The following is a 22,212-nucleotide window of genomic DNA, read 5'->3' as shown; positions in this document are numbered from 1 at the left end:
TTCAAAGATCCCACCCCGGATAACAAAATCCATGATGCCAATCCACATTCAATATAACGGAGGAGCAAAAATGGTGTCCCTGTGTAAAATGGAAAACCAAGGTTTGCCATTTGCAATCTTACTCTTCAAGCTGTCGATGTTTGAATCCATGGATAAGGAGGAGGCCAACATCCAACCCCAGGGAGTCAATGCAGTGTCCTCTCTTGTTGGACAACAGTTCTCTCAACAATTGGCTATGCTGGTTTGTGTTCATGGGAGTTTGTAGTTCATACACATCTGAGATTACCAACGTCCCAGCCTATCTTGATCAGCGTTTTACTGCCTTGGCTCGGGTGATGTCCCCCCTCCTTCCAGGGCAATGTTACGCATGATCAAGCTAGTAGTCCATAATCCACCTTCTGTAGGATGGCAAGACTGGGTCTGGAAGACCCTGAAAGACCCCCTTCCAGATGGATGATTCAGCCAAAGGCAGCCATGACCTGAAAGAGCTGAGCTGGTGACTTAGGTTGCATAATTGTCCACTAAAACCAGGGACAAAATGTAGGGACAAATTCAAAACCAAAGTGAAGACAACTCAGCCCAAATGTATACATTGGAGAAAAAGATTGGACCTTGCGGGGTCCTCCATTTTTCTTCATGTCCTACATTTTGGGCTGTTTTTCCCTGCAGTTGTGTCTTAATAATTGTCCTACATTTTGTCCCTGGTTTTAGAGGACAATGGCACCCTCTGACCAAGTGAACCCCAGCGCCCACATTACCCACAATGCATGCGTTTACCCCAAGCAGCCCCTTTTTCTTCGCGGGCACCTACCCATAATGCACCGCGGGGCGCCTCAAATCCGTCGCCTGCCGTCCTTTTCGTTCGAACCCCCACGGTCCCCTTTGCGCCATGCGCCCTGCCATTCCTCCAACACGACCACCGATTAAAGCGGGAGCTATCCAAATACGCAGCGCCAACTCTCCCACCCAGCCGAGGGAGAACGTTAACTTGTGTTCTTGGCGCGTGCTAGAATGCTTTCGAAGACGGCGTTTCCGTGCGACATCGAATACTCTTTCTCCCCGAATCGCCGACAGAGGGCGCCACTGGCACACCCCTTTCCGCAGAGAAGAGCACGAAACAAGGAAGGAGCGGGGAGGAGCGGTTCGAGTACTGCCACACCCACAAGAGAAATGAGGGCCGGATTTGCGGGAGCCCTGCCTTCCCGAAGACGACCGGGCTCAAAAGCCCTGTCAGGATGCGGAGGAGCTCGGGGGCCGAAGGAAGTAAAGCCAACGCAGGCACTTTGTCCCTCAGACGACGCCCCTCTCTACTCCTCGCTTCTTCGGCGGGCTGGAGGGCGTGGCCCGCGGGGCGCAAGCCAGAAGGCTCTTCCATCCGCCTCCACAGAACGAGCCTGAGCTCGATCGGGGAGGAGCAGGGCGCCATGGCCAGAAGGAGGCGAGGACCTCCGCTCCTTCACTTCCCACATGGAACGCACATCCCGCAATCACGTAGCCAGGGCTGGGAGGGGAAGGGAAGGGAGGGAGGGAGGCTGGTGGGCCCTGCAAAGCCCTTCACCGGACCCTGGCTGCGGAGAAGGGAGCGGCCCCCTGGGCGGGGTTCGTCAGGGCGCCCTTCGCAGAACCCATTGTTCTCTTGCCAGCAGGGTGGAAGCCTCCCTGCCGCCACCCCACTCTGGGCTCAGAAGGATGCGAGAGCACGGAGCACATCCCTCCGTCGCCATGGCAACCTCCCTCCGGGCCTGGACCACTCCTCCCCCTACCCTTCCTTCCTCTCCTTCCTTCCCCGATTTTTCTTCCTTCCTTCCTTCCTCCCCCCCCTTCCTCCTTCCCTCCTACTCCCTCTCCTCTCCTCTCCTTCCCTCCCCCACTCCCCACGTCCTCCCCCGTCCCTCCCCCTTCCTTCCCTCTCCATTCTCATCTTTCTTCATTTCCTCCCCCTCCCTCCCCTCCTTCCTTCATTCCACTCTTTCCTTCACAATCCTCCTTCTCCTTCCTTCCTCTTTTCTCATTCCTCCCTCCCCCCTCTTCCATTCCTTCCTCTCTTCCTCCACTTTTCTTCCATTCCTAACCATCCGCTCTTCCTTCCTTCATCCTTCCTTCCCTCCCTCTTTTCTTCATTCTACTCCCTCTTCTTCCTTCCTCCGCCTCTTCCTTCCTCACCTCTTATTCTTCTTCCCCCCTCCCTCTTCCTTCCTCTCCTTCCTCTCCTTCATCCTTCCCTCCCTCCTTCCTCTTGCTTCATTCCCCCTTCCTTCCTCCTCTCTCCTCTCCTTCCTCCCACCCCTCTTTTCTCCTCCTCCCCTCCCTCTTCACCTTCCTTCCTTCCTTCCTCTTCTCCCCTCCTTCTCTCTTTTCTTTTTTCATTCCTCCCTCCTTCCTTCCTCCTCTCTTCCTCTCCTTCCTTCCCTCTTTTCTTCATCCTCCCCTCTCTCCCCTGTCCGCCCTCCAGCCTCCCATTGCGGTTTCCTGACCCCGTTCTCCTGGGATCCATGGCATGGAGGCAGGAAGAAGCCTCTCCTGCCTTGGGGGCCTGGCGCCATCCCTCCCAGAGTGGCGGACGGAGGCTCTGGGGCAAAAGGCGGAGATTGATGATGATGTTGAAGGACTACGGGTGCTGGTGGTGATGCCCGGCAAAGGCTTGGCCTCCCTCCCTCCCTGGTCTCTGTGGATGATGGGTCCTGAGGGTGCCTGCCTCCTGCCTGGCTTGCTGCAGTGGGCGGGGAGGGAGGGAGGAGGGAGGAGGGATGCCCTGGAAGGGCAGGGGCTGGGAAGGCGGCCAGAAGGGACTGGGAGGGGGTCTCTTCTCTCGCTCTCTCTGTCAAAGGAACCAGGCAGCACCCTCCGCCACCGTTTTGTTATTGGTTTCCTAACAGCCTTCCGGAGGGCATCTCTGCCCAGACAGAGGCCTGGCCCAGGCTGCGGAGTGCAGACATGTCACAAGGTCATTGTCAGAGTGCGGAGATGCAGAGTGATTGGGCTGTAGTAATATGTTACTGAGATATTACTATAGTACCCCACATTCTGCAGGTAGTGAGAGGATAGGTCCAAGAATAGAAATAAGGCTGAGGAAACAAGCTATACATATGTGGTTGTTTTAGGTAAAGGTATGGTGTAGTGGTTTTAGAATCGGTATTGTAGTAAGAATTCAGAGGTGATTCCTACTCCTAGTGGCAGATACACTGATATTGGGTGGCAATATTGCTAGGGTTGTCTCGGGGTGGGGCGTGCACACATCCCGCAACCCTAGCACGTCGCAATGACGCAATAGCTGTGTGGCACTGTCCAGATGGCACTCACAGCTATGACGTCACTGCTGCATGGTATTCAGATGGAGCCACGCGGCAGCGATGTGCTTGCACTGCCGCCAGCTGTTTACTGTGGCACAAAAAGGAGCCGCTTTTCAGCGCTCCTTTTTTTCACACAACCACGCCACGCGATTTGGTTGCTGCCGCGCAGCTACGCTCCCGGCCACCTCTTTCTGGCAGTCTGTACCCCACCTGAGAGATTTTAATAGTGTTATATGGATTTAATAAAAAGATAAACTGTGTGATTTGGCATGTTTTAGAAATGTGTTTCTAAATGTGTTTAAGTTGAACCAGTTGCAGAGAGAGAGCTTGCATTAATTGGGTTTGCTCATCGCCTGGGAAAGGAATGTACAGTTATTTTTCTCTTTTACTGCTTTAAAGTGTTTGAGGGTCAGTTATGACTAACTACTGAGGGCAGTTAACACCACCAGGTTCAAAATCTCTGGGAAGAAAAGGGATAATATCGGAAGAGATAATTGTTTTGAGAACTGTGTGTATTTCAGATACAGTGGTACCCCGGGATACGAAATGACCGCGTTACGAAATTTCCGGGATACGAAAAAATTAGATAGGAAAAAACTGTTCCGGGTTACGTTTTTTTTTCGGTTTACGAAAAAATTTTGGTGCTTTTCGGCGCTTTTTCGCACGAAATCGCGGCTTTCCAGCGCTAGCGGCTATGGCTTTTTCGGGTTGCGAAATCTTTCGGGTTACGAACGGCGCCGCGGAACGAATTAAATTCGTAACCCGGGGTACCACTGTACTGTTTTGAGAACTGTGTTTCTGGGGGGTAGAGTTGGGATTTTCAACTGCTTTTATTTCATATACGTGTGTTGAGTTTTCAGTTCTGTCTAAAGTTGCCTTACTAGTTGGACCTTTTTGATAAAGGCTTGCCATTAATCCTCAGAAGTCTAATTGACTGAGTCTGGGAAGGTTTGCTGCTATTTCTGACAATAACTATTGATAGACTCCCCCTTCCGTGACATTAAGCACCAGCTGGTCTTGTGTCCTCCCCAGGTTTTGGCACATATCCAGGTCGGAAACGAGGCGGGATTGTGCACCCCCAAAATGTGTTCTTCCCATGCCCAACATGCCAGCGAGACGTGGACTTGGGTGAGCGGGGCTTGGGCAGCCTCTTCCGGAATCTGACGCTGGAGCGTGTAGTGGAGCGCTACCGCCACACCATCAATGTCAGCGCAGCCATCATGTGCCAGTTTTGCAAGCCTCCACAGCTGGAGGCCACCAAAGGCTGCACTGAGTGCAAATCCAGCTTCTGTAATGAATGCTTCAAGCTCTACCACCCTTGGGGCACTCAGAAAGCACAGCATGAGCCCACTCCACCTACGCTCACTTTCCGGCCCAAGGTAAGAGTCTCTCCACCGCCAACTTTCCCCATTCATGGCCTGGGTGGGTATAATCTGTGATGGGGAAGGTGTGGCCTGTGAGTTGTGCGCTATGTCTGGACCCCTCTTTTGCAGCCCCCAAAGGCCCCTGATCCTACATTTGGCAGAGGGGGGGCAGCATTATTATTTTATTTTATTCTGAAGATCATGCCCTGGGTACCCCAAATGTTTTTAAATGTAAAAAAAAAAAAACAACCCGCCCAAACACCCCACCTTTAAATACGTATGTTTTCCTCCATTTTCTCTAAAATGGCAACAAGAAGTAATGTGACATCACTTGCAACTTTCATTTTAGAGTAGAAATGGAAGCAGAAGTACTTTGGTGTGTTGGCTCTGTGTGTGTGGCTGTCTTGTGGGGAGTTAGTGAGTGGAAACATGGCCTCTAGTCCCCACACAGTTGCTCAGCTCTGGTATAATCAATTCTGCTTTGCCAAGCTCCCCCCAATCTCTGAATTTCTCTCTTCTCTTCTCTTTCCCTTGTATCATTGCACATCTCAGGAATAACTCTCTCATGTTTGGGCCATGAGTGCATGCGTCCTTCAAAAGGCATACTGGCGGTTCCAGTGCCAGTGGGGTAGTGAAGCTGGTCCAAATGACAGCCCATACTTTTAAGGAGCTTTCCAAGGTGCTGGAACTGTTGTGGAGATACAGTTCAGCCCTTTGGGCAGCTCTAAACCCATAATGTAAAGACCCCAGTGGTTTCAATGCCCCATTGAAACCAAAGCCTCCCACCTTCATTGCAATGTGTAGGAGATAGGCATCAACAGATTTGTGGAGGGGAAGACCCCAAAAGTCACAGAAATACATAAAGGAAATGAAAACAGGTGAGACCTCAAAACTGCTCTGGGAAGAAAACATGCTCAGTTGGCAACAAAATGTTGACTGTTAGAAGGAGCAGGGGAAAATCAGGCCAGGGAAGACATGGGATGGAAAAGTACTGGTGGAATCCTGGAAGCCAGTGCCATATACTGCAACAGTCTGGTGCAGGACCCTTATAGACTCCCCAAACTGTCCTTTTTATGGCCTAAAATGCAGGCATAGATTGATGCTATAACTGTCCAGGAGTGTGTATTATCATTACACACACACAAACGCCACCCCACAACTGATCAAAACCAGAAGTGGACTTCTGGCCTTTTCTGGTTGTATTTGATTTTGTTTTTCAGCAGTCCATGAAGTCCCTGAAGGATTCCAGGAGCAGAATATTGTCTACTTATCCCAAAACTGCCACCAAATACGGGAACCTGCACTTGACCCCCCTATTATGGCACCATATATGAGAACTTTCTAGATGTCCTCATGGTTCATATGTGATACTTTATTCTTGTAATCCCACCACTTTGAACACCACCTTTGAACAGACACCATGTTTCTGAACTGAGACAATGTTGTAGCATTTCCAGAGACACAAGAGTATAATATAAAAATAATGTATTAAACAAAAGTACAACATGCGGTTAAAGATTACTTATTTACCATAAACAGGCAGACAGACAGACAGATGTTACTCTTTCCCTGTCTCGTTATAATTCTAGCTGAACCTAAATAACTCTCCAAGTCTTACTAAATCTCTGACTAATTCTACTGTAATTCCTAACTTTGACAGACTCCTATTTTTCCGTCAGCAGTCCATAAAGCCCCTGCAGGATTCCAGAACAAACAGTTGGTTTTCCAAGCAATATTCCATGTTATGCTAGAATCCAGCTGGAGGTGAAAAAAAAAATTAGAATGAGGTCCCAGAACAGGAAAAGGAATGGAAAAGGGGAGACTTACTGAACTTCTTGAAATATTAGCAAGTGTTAGCTTCTGTTCCAAAGAGCCAGGATGGCGTAGTGGTTTAGGTGTTGAACTAGAGGACTAGAGTTTGATTCCCCAGTTGGCCATGAAACCCACTTGGGCAAGTCACATGCTCTCAGGGGAAGGCAATGGCAAACCGTCTCTGAACAAAGCTTGCCAAGAAAACCCTGTGACAGGGTTGCCTTAGGGTCACCATAAGTTGGAAATGACTTGAAGGCGCACAACAACAACAGCAATCTTCAGTTCCACAAAGACTAGGAACATCCTGCCTCTCAATAAACAGCAAGTCTAGTTGTAGAGCTGAAGTCAGCCACAGCTGACATTCCCTTTCCCTCTTTGCCTTTCCTCCTCCTTTGCAGGGTCTGACGTGCCCAGAGCACCGGGAGGAAGTGACGCATTACTGCAAAACTTGCCAACGCCTGGTCTGCCAGCTATGCCGCGTCCGTCGCACCCACACTGGCCACAAGATCACACCCGTGGTCAGCGCCTACCAGGCCCTCAAAGTAAGATGTTTTCAGGGTCACACCTGCGTTTTCTGCTCTTCTCACATCTCATGAAACAAAAGAATTTTAAAAATGTGCAGGGAAGTAGCAATGCTTGGTGATGGGGTAGAGTCTGGACCATCCCTACTGTTGTAGATAGCTGCCTCTGACAGCAGATGCTGGGAAGTCACATCAAAGTGTTAAAGGAGAGACCTGGATGCTATGTGACCTGTACTCAAGAATGTACTTATCAGTGAAAATGGGGGCATTGCCTTATCGAAATAAAAATTCTAACACCCCACTTCCCTATAGTCCCACATTTTTATATTTATATTTATTAATTTAATCTCCATATTTTCCATATTTACAAAGTGTGTACTGCATATCCATCATCAATACATTGTAATATTTACACATTGTTCGAGACATTTTGTATTTCCAACCATCCACATATAGATATTCATGTATACACATATTTCCTAGTATATCCAGTGTTATTTCCTTATTATATATTATTCATCCTTATATCTTCAGTAAATGAGTTCAAGAAGCATACACTTAATTTTTACTTAAGAGCTTCATTCAATAATTCTTCTTTTATATCACATATTTTAATCCAATATCTTTTTATCAAGTCTCATTCTCTTTCTCTTTTTGCTTTCGATTCATTGTTGATTAATGCTAATAATATATCCATATCTTTAAATTCTATAACTTTCTGTAGCCAATCTTCTACTTTGGGTATATTATCCAATTTCCAATTTTTTGCAAGTAATATTCTAGCAGCTGCTCTCTTCTTTTTCCCTAAAGCAATCTATGGAAGGTATTTTCTTTGCCACTTGGAGGGAACCCTGTCTGGCTTGAGCTTCTGTGCTCTTCCTGCCATTGTAGCCCCACTGGGCAAATTTAAGGCCTTGCTGGGGGAAAGGTGCCATGGCATGCATCACCTCAGCAGCCCAGATGGTAGCCTTTCCCTAGTGGCAGAAGGCCTGTTTAATATTTTTTTTTTAAGTTTTGCCTGCTGGTAAAAATAGAACAGAGAGGGGACCAACCAGGCTTCCCACAGGAGGGAATCTATTAGCCTGGGAGCAGCCACCAAGAAGGCCCTATCCTGTGACCACCAAATGTGCCTGTGATGATAGTGGGCTTGAGAGAAAGCCTTCCTCTGAAGCTTTTAAAACTGGCAGGCTCATATTGGAAGATATAATCTTTCAGATAGTCTGGAACCAAGCTATATAGGGCTTTAAAGGTCATAATCACCATTTTGAACTGAATTCGGAAACAGACTGAAAGCCAGTGTAGCTAATACAACAAGGATGTTAACAAAATATATATTTCTCCCACTCCCCCTTCCTTTTTCCCCCAGGACAAGTTGACAAAAAGCCTGGCATATATTCTGAGCAATCAAGATACAGTTCAGGCTCAAATTAGTGAGCTGGAAGAGACACTGAGGCTCACTGAGGTAAGAAGGTGTTGGCTTCTTCTTGTCATTTTAGTGTTGGACATCGGTAGTGGCTGGTGGAGTAGTGGAATGCCCTTTAAAGGAGCTACCTAACCTGTAGAAAATATTGGGGGGGGGGGCAAGGCTCAGGACTTAGGTAGCTTCTTTCAAGTTTGGATCAAAACCTACACCTGATTCACCATCACACTGGCACAGCTGTCACCAGCTGCCATGGATTGAAGACTCAGAAAGGGCAACAGAGGTTGTATGAGTGTATTTAACATCTCCTACTCTCCTCTTCCATCTGCTTTCTCTGTGGTTAGTGAATTGCACTGTTTAACATTGTAAAATACCTTTTTTCCAAATCAGAAATGGGCATTTTTGGCAGTGCCTATGGCTTCTGGAGGGCACTGAGGCAGAAAGGGCTCCAAGGGGTGCTTTCGGCCGAAGGGGAGGGAGGCTGAAGGGAAGGGCTTGGGCACCCGTCCCAGGCCCTTCCCTTCGGCTGAAAGGGCTCCAAGGGGCCCTTTCGGTGGGAGGAAGGCCGAAGGGAAGGGCTTGGGCGCCCGTCCCAGGCCCTTCCCTTCGGCTCTTCTACAGCCCCGCTGCGACCCCTGGAGCCCTGCTGGAGGGCTCCGGTGACCGCAGCGGGCCTCCTACAGGGCCGCCGCATGGACTATTGTGCAAGCGGAGGGGACTGTTGCGCGAGAGGCCCATGTGGAATATGTGGAAAATATTTGTACAAAAGGTTTTAGTAAACGAGGGAGGTGTTTTACCTCTACAGGAAGAGTTACAATTTTGGGGGGTGGAGTAATATGAAGATACTAGGATGTGGTGATGGGGAGCACTTGGAGAAAGGAAGGGGGGAAATTAATTAGTGATAAATTAATAGTATTATAACTTTGTGGAATTGTGAATGGTATATGATGAAAAGAAGACAATAAAAAAGATAAAGATATTAATACAATGCACCCGTGTTATACACTAGAAGGCTGCGCCGGAAGAACCTCAGCACGCCCAGAAGAAGTATTGCGTCTTTTTCTTTATGTGGGGCGGGGTGGGTGGGTGGGTCCGGAACAGATCCCCTGCGTAAGGAAAGAGTGCACTGTAATAATTTTATGTGCTTTTAAAATTACTGGTTTTGTTAATATCAAATGGTTTGATATGATCTAGATAAGATAATAAAGAATAGATAATTAATGTGGTATATTGGTATATTGTATGTGGAATATTATGTGAAAGATATTTTTAGATATTATTGTATGTAGGCTATTGTATGTAGGTTATAATATTATTTTAGAAATAACTTTTTTAAAAGAGAGTTGCCTTAGGGTTGCAAAAGTCGGAAACAACTTGAAAGCGCACAACAAGGATCACAACAGTGCAGTTACAAAAAATGTCACTGCTTAGAATGTATCACTCTTTCCAAAGATACCTCACATATTCCTAGATTTTTGGACAGAATCTGAATCATTGATGTTCCAAAACTCCAGTCAGTAACACCATGTAGACTGTAAAACTAATAACAGCAACACTTGGCTGTCAGGTTGGCTTTGATTTATGGTGATTCCATAAAGAGAGATTTCCAAGAGCCCCTACATCCACAGACATGCTCAGGCCTTGTGTATTGAGGGCTATGGTTCCTTTACTGAGCCAATCTACCTGCAGCATGGACTTCCTTGCTTCCTATAGCCTTCCACTTTGCTTAGTGTTATCTTTTCCTGTGAGTCTTGTCATCTCTTGGTATTTCCAAAATATGATAGATTCAGTTTAATCACTTTGGCTACTAGGGAGACTTCAGGCTTGATTTGTTCTCTGGTCCATTGATTTGGTTTTTTGATGTATATTTTCAACTAAAAGGGCGGTGGGGGGAGTTATCAGACTAAGACATCACTTCCTATAGGCTTTCTTGGCATCAGCCTTCTTTCACAACCATACATAGAAATTGGTAATACTTTGGCATGGATGATTCTGATTTTGGCATTCAGTGATATTCGATTATCATTATCAATAATTCCATTGCTTGCTAAAAATGGTAAAAGAAGCATGTGTCCCAGTTAGACCCCTTCAGCCTCCACACAGTTGTTGAATTATCACTAGTAGATAGCAAACGCCTCCATACCTTACAGAAGAGATGGCTGCTCTTTATGAGTTCTCTTCTCTGCTCCTATCTCATTGCAGGCAAATGGCACTCAGGCCAAGGAAGAAGTGGCACGGCTTATGCGCGGCCTGAGCACTCTCCTGGAAGAAAAGCAGGCTTCCCTTCTCAACACCATTGAAGAATGCAGGCAAGACCGTGCCTCAAACCTGCGTGCGCAGCTGCATGAACACCGGGCCATGATGGAGAACTCGGGCATGGTGGGCTATGCTCAAGAAGTGCTGAAGGAGACAGACCAACCCTGTTTCGTACAGGCGGCCAAGCAGCTACATAACAGGTGTTTATTACACATTTATCCATTGCCCGGCTCAAGTGGATTGGACTTGCAAAATGAACTGAGGAATTGGGAAATGACAAAACCCACTTTTTTGGCTCTATTGGCAGTCCTGAATCTGTTTTATTCATATCATAATTATCTGTATTGGCAGTGAGCTTCAGAGAACTCCTGCAACTTGGCCTCATCTTTTCTCAGAATACCCACAGCCCTAAATAATTGGCTTTTTGGCATCCTGTTCAGTCTATACAAAAAAAAAAATCTATGTTGCAGCCTCAAATAACAGATATTATTTATAATAAAGGACACCCAGCAATCCTAATAACATCACATGTCAGCTCAGAGTGGTTCTGTAAAAATATACCCTCTGGCTGCTTCTAAATCCGCAACTGTGACAGAATAGCAACATCTTGTAAGTAGCTGAGAAACATATTGAGAACAGACTGAAGTACTGTAGCTAACAAATCATTTGGACAGTGGCCTTATGGCTTCTCCAGGGTATTGTTTGTAGTTGTTTCAAAAACAATCTTCTTCAGTGAGACATTTGTATTAATTTAACATATCAGTTACAGTGACTGAAAGGATCCACAGGCTCCAGAATGGTATTGTTCTCAGCAGCATTTTGATGAAGTTTGTTTCCAACCACTTGTAAGATGTTAGTATTCTGCCTTTCATAATTAGAAATAACCCTATTACAGATTTGTGATCAGCCTAGATAGAGGGTATCTTTTTATGGTAGCTTTCTTAAGCTGACTTTATGTGTGGTGTTACATGTTTTTTGTTGTATCCTATACATATTGATGTTTTGGCATCACTTCTGTTTTATGTATGCATTTTTCCCTCTGTCTATTGCATAGTGTGTTGTTTTGACATTCTTTATAGTTGATTTTGGATTTTAATTAATTGTCAATGTAAGTTGACAATTGCTCCAACAACAATTGCTTTAGAAATATTTACTGGTGCCCCAGATCTGCTATATTATCTGCAATAACAACACTTATCTCTTATGCTATTTCTGATATGATAACTTTGTACATTCTGGATTATGCTAACTTGAGTAGTGAATTTTTGAGGGAAAGTTACTACCAAAACTGTGGTTGAAAGCTTCATCTTAAGAAAACACAGTCCTTTGATAACAGAGAAAGGTGAATTCTTTTCTTAAAAATAAAATGAATTTCCATTACACTTATAAGCTAAAGAACAAAATTCCTCTTCTGTGTCGATAATAATAAGCTTAGAATAATAAGGGTTTATGAATTAACAACTCACTATCAAGGAAGGAAAACAGAATGATCAGGATTGGTAAAATCTGTGGCAAAGATTTTGTTGAGTACATGTGTCAAAAGAGTCCCTTTTCTAAAACCTTACTTGCTACCACTGTGTTTGTGATTTTGTCTGCTAGCAGCCACCTGCCATCAAAAGCCATTATCAATAAGAAATCAAGCAAGTATGCACCACCCTTTTAATCTCAATGGAATCATCATTAAGAAAGGCAATCTAATGTATATCTCAAAGTAAGCTTGTGTTTATAATGCAATCTATATTGGATCATCAAGGTTGGAGCTGTGTCCGAGAGCATCTTTTTTTCTGTCTGACCCCTTCTTTCCTCCCCTATCTCTGTTTTCTCCTGCTGCTATTAGGATCATCAGGGCAATGGACTCACTGCAGGCTTTCCAGCCAGCAGCCAGCTCATCCTTCAGCCACTTCCAGGTAGATGTGAGCCGAGAGCTGAAACTGCTGACGGACCTGACATTTATCAAAGGTATGTAAGAAATCTATGCTGGTTTGGGATGAGAGGAAGGGTGTAGCTAGGGAGATGGGGGAATTGGAGTGTGAGGCACTGAAGCTCCTTGACATCTAAATTGTATTTCTAAATGCTTAGCTACAGCTTTAAGAAACTGCCATATGGTATTTTGGGACTGAAGGGAAATTTCATTCAGGAGGATGAGAAGAATTTATTTGGGGGAGCAATGCCTGCATTTTGCCCCCCACCCTAGTACCTATATCCTTGTTGGGTTGGACTTTTGTATGGTAGGCTGAGATGTTTTAGGGTAACACCTAGGGCAACATGGGTGGCTGGAGGAGTCTGGGAGTGGTAGTCCAAAAAACAGAAGTTCTGGATGATGATGACGATACTTATTTGTATCCTGCTTCCCCCCGCCCTCAAAACAACAACAACAACCTGGGACTCAAGAGTGCTTACAATTTCAAAGAACAGTACAATTGAAAATACATAAAAGTGATGCATTAAAATAGAATTAAATTATTACAATATTAAAACATATTACTCATTAAAAAAATAAAATACAGTTTAAAAAGCTAAAAGTGTTTAAAACAGTACACTTTAAAACAATACAGCCCCCTATCCTGTTATTTAAAATCTTTCTGTTTTAGAGGCCTGTCTGAATGAAAAGGTTTTAGCCTGCTGACAGAAGGACAACAAGGAGCCATTCTGGCCTCCCTAGGAAGGGAGTTTCATAATCTGGGGTCAGCCACCGAGAAGGCCCTCTTTCATGACCCCACCAGCTGTGCTTGTGATGGTGGTGGGACAGAGAGAAGGGCCTCTCCTGCTGATCTCAGAGCATGGGACAGCTCATACAGGAAGATAAAGGGCCTGAACAGACAGGCCAAAATAAACCTGCTTCGGGGTGCTTTGGAGCTATGCTGTTTAAATGATGCATGCGTCCTAAGAGGTCAGAAGCCATGCCAAAGCTACGCTCCAGTTCTAAGGATTGCAGCGTAGCTTTGGTGCAGCTTCTGGTCTATTAAGATGTATGTGTCATTTAAACAGCATACCTTCAAAGTGATCCAAAGAAGCTTTATTTTGGCCTGTCTGTTCAGGCCCACAGTCTGCCAAATAGCTCAGACCTGAACCATGTAGGGCTTTATAGGTCATAGCCTGCACTTGGAATTGTGTCTGAAAATAAGCTGGCAGCCCGTGGAGCTGTTTCAACAGGGCCATTGTGTGATCCCTGTAACCTGCCCCAGTTAACAGTCTGGTTGCAACTCTTTGGACCAGTTGTAGTTTCTGAACACTCTTCAAAGGCAGCCCATTACAGTAATCTAAGCGGAATGTAACATAAGTCATGTACCACCATGACCATATCTAGTATCTCAAGGAATGGACGCAGTTGGCATGCAAGGTTTTAGATGAAAGCACTCCTGGTCACTGCAGAAACCTGGGTCTCCAGGTTCCATCTAAATCCAGGAGTACCCCTAAACTGTGAACCTAGATCTACAGGAGGCGTATAACCCCATCTAAAACAGTCTCCAAACCTCCATCTGCTCTGTATTACTCCAGTGGCTGCTCCCTGAATCTATGCTTCCCCCCAGATTAATAGGACTCCATCTGCAGTTAAATCATTCTTGGCCTCAACGCTTCTGCCAATGGAGTTGCTGCAGTTTATGGAGGAAGGCGTTCACACCTATGTCGTTTCTACTTGTCTGGAAAACACATTTGTTCCTTAATGCCAACAGAGCATGCTCTTTGTTAAAGAGCTCCCTGCTCCCAGAACCTTAAGCCTGCACTCCTGAATCATTGGTGTTGGGCACCCACCTAGGTGTGTGGTGAGCATATAATGTGTTTATGTGGCATATCAGTTGCTCAGGATTCAGTGGATCACAGCCCTAGGAGATGGGGCATGCTGGGTAAGTATGCGTTGCTAGGTTGGGCTGCTTTGTTCTTCGTTCCTTTTGACCCATTCTTCAGACACATTCCAAGGGAGGTGGAAGGGAGGGTGTATTTTTTTCCAGGGTGGGTGTTCATATCACTGAGTATCCTTCAACCACCCCATGGGATTCTTTGCCCATTCAGTTCCATTTTTCCCCTGTCACTGCAACTCCTGCATCCTATGATCCATAGCCATCGTGATATTCCAGGCACAGTGGCCCCTGCAAAAAAATTACCCCTCAGAGGCCCACATCCTGCTCCATGCCTGGCTGTTGATCCATCTGCTTTACCTCTCTTTATTTATAGGCTGAGGCTGCTGCTGAGTCATCATCGAAGTTAAAAAATGAGGCAAGTCATTTCCCAACCAGCTAATTCCTCAACCCAATCTCCTTTCCAAACTCTCCTATGCTCTTTCTTTTCTCTTTCTCTGTTCCCATTAACAAGCTTTGTACTTCCACCCTGTATTCTGCACCCACACCCAGCCACCCCATGTTGTCTGTGTCACTTTCAGATCCTTTATAGCTGTAGTGCCCAGGCCATACATGTAGGAAAAGGCTACTCAAGGCCTTTTTCTTCCTGTCTTCACCTTTGGGTACCTGCATAGTACCAGATATGTACATACCCACAGACATTTCTTCAGTTGTAATTTGGAATCTTGATTTATTTTGTGAATAGCTCAACCAAGTAAAAATCCTAGTGGAATAATGAAAGAGGACCAATAGGCCTTGTGAAAACAAAGTGTTATGGTATCTCCAATTTTAATTCCAGCTTCAGTAGACACATTGAAATCAATGGGACTTATTGGTGATCATTTATGTAATTCTCTTCTATTTTAGTGGGTGTACCCTAGCTGAAACTAAAACTGGGTCCCTCTCCCAAATAATCCTTCTACCCCAGTAATCCCTGGGTCAAAGAGAGTCTTTTTCAGCAGCAATGAACAACTCATGTGACATTTTATCACAGAGCTTTGTGTTTCTGAGTGTTTGTTTTGTCCACATGTAAATATGACCAACAAATTGATTAAAAGAGGAAGGGAATTAATTGTAGCTGTGATCCTAAGCATATATTCCTTGGAGTTAGCCTCAGTGAACGCAGTGGAGCTTACCTCTGAGTTAGAGCTGTTTTAAGTCAGGATTGGGCAACACATGTCATTCCAGTTATTCTTGAATTCCAGTTTTCATCAGCACCATGCAGCACAGCTGGTGTTCAAAGATGATGGTAGTAGCCACCTCACTGAGGGCCACATCTTTGCTGTGCCTGCTTTATGGTCTGATGGCTTGTTCTTCTTTCCCATCATTCACTGCAACATCTCATTTGAGTGAGCTGCCCCACATTTTTCCATACTGGCAAACCTGTGTTTATTCCCTTTCCTTTAGCACCACTGTCCATCCCCTCTAGCTTGATACCATTCCTCCTTCTAGCATCTTCCTACTTTGCTTACATGAATGCTTCTCTCTTTCTTTCTCTCTTCTCTCTCACTTTTTCTTTCTGACTCTCTTCTCCTTCCCTTCCCTTCCCGCTCCCCAACTTGCACTCAGAGCCTCTCTCTTGCTCCCTGGAGTCTCTCAGCAGCTTGCCCCTGTCTACCTAACTGTCTTCTCCCTTCCTCCCACCATTTTCCTTCTGGGCCTAAGCACTGTTATTTTTTGCCTTTTGGAACCCCTAGCCTGTAGCTGGTTGTTTGTCGGTCAGTCCAAAGCACTGGGCGCCTGCCTGCCCCTGCCATCTTACATTCTGCATCTTCCCCCTTCCTTTGCTTTCTCTGTTCCTTCTGTGCAGCACCGGAAGCCCCTGTGATTGACACACAGCGCACCTACGCTTATGACCAGATCTTCCTCTGTTGGCGCCTGCCACAGCACTCTCCCCCCGCCTGGCACTACACAGTGGAGTTCCGGCGAGCTGAGCCCAAGGGCAAGGCACTGAAGCTGTGGCAGAGGCGGGAGGAAGTGCAGGGCACCAGCGCTATTGTAGAGTACCTGGATACTGACTGCATCTATGTTTTGCGTGTCCGGGGGTGCAACAAAGCAGGCTTTGGAGAGTACAGTGAAGACATCTACCTGCACACGCCCCCGGCACCTGGTAAGGCTTGCTTTTCTTGGTTGGGGGAATGAAAGAAGCAGAAAGTGGGAAGCAGCTGTTGAAATCCACTGAAAAAAATGGGAGACACACCTGGAGATGCTCAAAAGATGGTTGCTTTGTTCATAGAAAAGCCTGGCATGTTTTGGCCTGTGTAAACTCTAACAGGGCTTTTTGACTAAAAACACTTGCCTTTTCAGCATCTTGATATATATGTCGCCTTTCTTGTGTGGGTGTTCCAATTCAACCTATCTTTCTTATTAGTGTGCTCTTACATAGGTTTTATTTGGAAACATGTCCTACTATGTTTATATGAGGCTTATGCTTATGTAGACAACTCCGTAGGTATAGGCAACTATCTGAGGCCTGGGAGTTGCATATTTTTTCATGAGATCTCGGACAATTGTATTCCCCCCACTCCATGCACACCCCAGAAATTAACTACAATTTTAGGGTTTTTTCTAAACCCTCAAAATGTCCCCCTATGCTTTTTAGAAAAGCCCTGTTGTTTCTTTCCTTTTTAATTTTTATCCAGATGCTCTCCACCTGGTTTCCAGGATTTAAGCCCTGATCTTTTCACATGTGTAAACATCTCTGACATATAATGCTTCTCCTCCTCCTTTCCTGTTTGGCATATTTCTCTTTAAAAAGGTTATACCCCTCTATTACTATATTCCAAACATGAGACTCATCCCACCAGTGATGCATATTATATCATATTTATCATAATTAAGACAGATCTTTTAAGTGAAGGGGCTGTTCCCAGATCATGGTGAAATAAGAGAATTATTCCTGCTATCTTATTTAATGAGCTGGGATAAGAAACATTTAATGTAGCTTTTACTCTAACAGTGGCACTGCAATAACGGGAGGAAGGAAGAAGCTAAGTAAATAAACTCCATGAAAGTATTTGCAAGTTGCAGCAAAATATCAGTGAAGCCTCACAAAATTGTAGTAAGCTGCTGCTCTATTAACTGACCTGGAGATTTGCACACAGCCCATTGCCTGGATGTGAGCCATCACAGTCTTCCTCACCTAGATCCTTTCTAGATGTGTTATTCTCACCCCTTGGCTCACTTTGCTAGCCTCTTTCCTTTGGAGTTTAAATTCTGTTTCTATTTCAGGGCAGGGGGATGCTTATTAAGAAGCAATGCCATCTTTCCCCCAATTACCCTAGTACTTTGGTGAATTCATGTAAGCCTCCAGGAAAGGTAATTCACCTTTCAGATAGGTTATTGGGCTCCTCTGTACAATTTATCATTCAAAAATATCCTTTTCAAAGTCATTTTCTACAATTTTCTATTTTAAGCTCATTTATTTATTTAAATTTTAACAAATAATAATTTAAATGTATTTTAAAAATTCAGTTTATCCATTTATATTTAATTTATGCATCTCTGTATTTTTACATTTTATTAGATACAGTTGTTTCAAGAATCTTTTTTCTTTCTTGACTTATAAAATAAAGTTATAGTGTTTTTCCATCTCTATATTGTTTTTTCTTCTTGAGATGAAGAGTCAAAAAGATTGGGGAGGACAAGAAGCTGTGGGCAGGTTTAAGGGCAAGGTTGCTGTAAATATAGACGCAAGAAGATCTGGGGACTCCCTAATTCTAATTTTCCCTCTTTCCTCTTTTTCCTCCCTCCCCTCTCCCAAATCCCAAGTGTTGAACTTTTTCTTGGACAACCGATGGGGCTTCAACCGGGAACGCCTGGCCATCAGCAAGGACCAGCGGGCGGTGCGCAGTGTTCCAGGCCTGCCCATGCTCTTTGCCGCTGAGCGCCTGATGACCAGTTGTCACCTGTCGATTGACCTCGTGATTGGAGATGTGGCGGTCACCCAGGGGCGGAGTTATTGGGCCTGCTGTGTGGACCCCAGCTCTTACCTGGTCAAGGTGGGCGTGGGCCTGGAGAGTAAGCTGCAAGAATGGTTCCAAGTGCCCCAGGATGTGGTGAGCCCCAGGTGAGCATCTGTGGAGCGTATAGTTGGGAGGGGCATCAGAGAAAACCAGAACTTGGAATAATTGCTTTTTTGGACTACAAAGCTCAGAATTCCCCAGCCACTTTGGGATTCTGGGAGCCATAGTCCCTTCTTTTAAAAATTCTACCTTGGGTTGGAATGTAGCTGGTCTTATTAGGAATGCCAAGCTCATATTTTGTCTGAAATCCTGTAGGGCACTACATAGTCTAATAGTTCTGTATGCAGAACTATACTACGTCTGTTCCCTTAACACTCTCCAGATTCTTTTCTCCCTCTGAGGCCACAGTAGTAGCAGTTGGAATAGAGGGGAGGGCCTCCTGCCCCATTGTGGCCACCAACTGTGGGAACGTCCTAGATGCCCTCATGGTTCCTATGCAAGACTTTATTAATCTTATTTCCCTATGGACCACCACCACCACCACGTATTAACTGATGACACCACAAACAATCAGCACTCACTCCCAACATTCCATTCTCTCACTACCTCCAGATAGACCCTTACCTTGTAGTATCTACAACACAAGGCATACATACTTTCCTCACCTTATCTAATAAATGCAATATTGCTCCTCCCACAAATGTCCATAACATGATGTTTTTCCCACTGTTCTTCTCCTTAGTTTTTCTCCTTGAGGAGGAGAGTCCATAAAATCTAATCCAGGTGGCTTAGTCTGCATCAACCCTGGACAAGCCATATGTGATGGGGCTGTCCTCCTTCCACTTTTTTCCTTGATCCATCAGAAGTCTCATTGGAACTTCTTCAGATTCCACAAACACTTCTGCAGCATTGTGTTGGTCTTTCTCTTTGTCTCCTGCACTATCCTCCAACTCCGCATGAGGAGACTCAGTCTTTCAAAAGCAAAAATAGTATGCTACTAACAGGATGCCTGCCACTGTGTGTTACCATTTCAGAAGGGTGTTAACAATCTGGAGTAAGGAAGGTTGTTGTTATCATCATCACAGGCAAATTCTCAGTTATTCCCATTTCGCTATTATTCAACAATTACGGATAGATTATATACAGTTGGCCCTCCATATCCATGGATTCTGTATTCATGGATTCACCATCCATTGCTTAAAAATATTTTAAATATATATAAATTCCATAAAGCAAACCTTGATTTTACCATTTTATATAAGGAACACCATTTTACTATGTCATTGTATTTAATGGGACTTGAGCATCCACAGATTTTTGGTATACACAGGGTGTGTGTGTGTGTGTACTGGAATCAAAGCTTAGCAAATACCAAAGACCAAAGTATAACTTTTTAGGTAAACCTTTTCACCTTTCCATTCATACTCTTTCATATCATCATAATACTATATCATCTGTTATCATAACATCCTAATACTGTTCTATCTCTTATTTTTTCATTGTCTTTCTTTCACCTTCATTCCCACATCTTCTACCTTTAAAGGTGTCTTGTATAGTGTGAGATTTAGAAGCCACATCCCAGGATGTGAAAGCGCTGCATGTCTTTCACCAAAAGTTTGGAATTTTTTGAAAATATTAACTCATTATCCCACTGACTATTGCTAATTGATAAAGTTACCTCCATTACTCAATATATTAATACTGACAAGTTACTAATGCTTTAGTACCATGTACTAACACTTTTACACATTGGCATGCTTCTGCCTTGCAGCTGTCTATTCAAGTTCTCATTCCCTTACCCCTGACACCTTGTATTCCTGGTTCAGGTATGATCCTGACAGTGGCCATGACAGTGGAGCCGAGGACACCACCTTGGATACGTCACCACCCTTTGCCTTCTTGACCATTGGCATGGGCAAGATTCTCCTCTCCCATGGTGTGGCACTGACCTCCCGTGACCCTGGCAACTGTACTGTTCCACTTCCTCCCCGTGTGGGCATCTGCCTGGACTATGAGCGTGGCAAGGTGACGTTCTTTGATGCTGTCTCCTTCCGTAGCCTCTGGGAGTGCAGCATTGACTGCTCAGGCCCCGTCTGCCCTGCCTTTTGCTTCATTGGGGGTGGTGCCCTGCACCTCCAAGAGCTGGTGGCCAACCGCCAGGAACGAAAGGTCACCATTGGTGGATTCTCCAAGCTGGACTGAGCTTACCCTTGTTGGGTCTTTTGTTATCTTGCGTGAGATGCAGATTGAGCAGCATCAGCCTTCTAGGGCCTGAAGGGTTAACACAACAGCGCACAAGACAGCTTCTCCTCCCACCCTTAAAAAGAACATGGCTCTGAGTGAATTGTGAAGAGATTTGGTGGGGTTGGGGGGAGACACAATCAGCAGAGGAGGCTGCCCAGGGCCTGTAAAATGGGTGCCTATCCACTGCAGGGTGGACTTGATAGTGTCCCCTGGTGGACTGATGGACCTTCCAGCAGATTGATATTCCATGTTTTGAACAAGGGGTGCAGGCCACAACCATGTTTCTCTTTAGGCTCTGCTATGTAGAATGTTATCAAGATGTGGGGAAAGTGGATGCGATCCTGCCCCCTCCATTTGCCCCATGTGGAGGATAACGTCATTCTGTGCCATAGCCTCTTATTCCCTTTCATAGGCCCATTTATCCTCCTGTTCATCTTGCCCTTGTGCCTTGGTATGGGCAGGGTGATGGGAGATTTTCTTCTTTTTTCCAGTTGGGGTATCCCCCACAAAAGATCCCAAGAGACAGGGATTTTGATCTGTTCAAGAGGGATTGACTTTTTTTTGATGCATGGATAATTTGATATGTTTTTAATGGCTTGTCGACTCTCTCTCCTTTTTAAAAACATGTACAATCCCTTGTCTATTCTCTCCTTCCCTGTTCCCTTCCATAATTTTGGACCCCTCTGTGGAGAAGTTGGTACCCCCCTTACTTCTCCTGCGGTCCCAATTTTGAACAGAATTTAATGACCTTCATTTCTGATCTCTCCCGGCTCCCTTCTGGGACTTTTCAAGATTGGCATCCAAGGGTGAGTGACAAGAGATACCTTTGCCAAAATTTAAAAATGACAGGGTGGGAAGAAATGGATGGTGAGTGGCTAGAACCATGGCAGTGACACTTTGCCCCCTGCAGGTTTTAGTTTTGTGGGGCAGGTACGCCTGCTTCCTTTGAGATCACCTGAATTCCCATTAAACAAATGGAATTTGTCTAGCTGTCCCCCTGGATGTCTTTTTCCCCCTTAAAGTTTCCCAGCACATATCTTCCAAACTTCTACCACATCATGGACACACCTTGGGCATCATGGAAGATTCATTGCATTTTTAAACTTCACCATCCATATATTGGGATTGGGTAATTTGTGGCTTTCCAGATGCTTTTGGACTGCAACTCCCACGACTAGCTGTGCTGGCTAGGAGCTGATGGGCATTGCCATCCAACTTTTGGAGAGCCTCAAGTTGCCTATTCTGACCATATAGCTGTGGTTTTGTCCCATTTATTATTTTTAAATAGAAAATGTGATGTCTTTTTCTAAAAATCCCAGTAAGCATTTTCCCCCGATTGTCCTCACATTAAATGAAGTTGGAACAGAGGAAACCATGTTGTTGTTTTTCTCCTCAGGCAACAAAATGTCTTGGACTGTTCCAGAGGTGTGTGTGTGTTGGGGGGGGGGGGGGAATGAGAGCAAAATGCCTCCCAAATGAAATTTTACTTCAGCCTCAAATTTCT

At 45.2% G+C, this 22,212-nt stretch overlaps 2 protein-coding genes across 3 annotated transcripts in view; one reads left to right on the top strand and one right to left on the bottom strand.

Annotated features, from left to right (window-relative positions):
• KRTCAP2 (keratinocyte associated protein 2) overlaps positions 1-22,212 on the bottom strand; it is a 49,365-nt gene that overhangs the window by 11,210 nt on the left and 15,943 nt on the right. The window contains exon 1 of one of the 2 annotated variants that reach the window (XM_042439770.1): positions 812-863. The exons of the other annotated variant lie outside the window; for it this stretch is intronic. Within the exon in view, the coding sequence (XP_042295704.1) occupies positions 812-815 (4 nt within the window). The 5' untranslated portion in view covers positions 816-863. Of the gene's footprint in view, positions 1-811; positions 864-22,212 lie in introns of those variants that run through there. 2 annotated transcript variants of the gene reach the window in all.
• On the top strand, positions 2,498-22,075 carry TRIM46 (tripartite motif containing 46). The gene is made up of 9 exons (XM_042439773.1): positions 2,498-2,633; positions 4,323-4,669; positions 6,865-7,008; positions 8,354-8,449; positions 10,610-10,863; positions 12,501-12,622; positions 16,310-16,609; positions 18,271-18,568; positions 20,291-22,075. Exons 1-9 carry the CDS (start codon positions 2,498-2,500, stop codon positions 20,664-20,666), a joined length of 2,073 nt encoding a protein of 690 aa, XP_042295707.1. The 3' UTR covers positions 20,667-22,075.

This window comes from Sceloporus undulatus, chromosome 9, assembly GCF_019175285.1.
Source record: "Sceloporus undulatus isolate JIND9_A2432 ecotype Alabama chromosome 9, SceUnd_v1.1, whole genome shotgun sequence".
NCBI lineage: Eukaryota > Metazoa > Chordata > Lepidosauria > Squamata > Phrynosomatidae > Sceloporus > Sceloporus undulatus.
The sequence above is the reverse complement of the archived record's forward strand: the minus strand, read 5'-3'. Positions and strand labels throughout refer to the sequence as shown.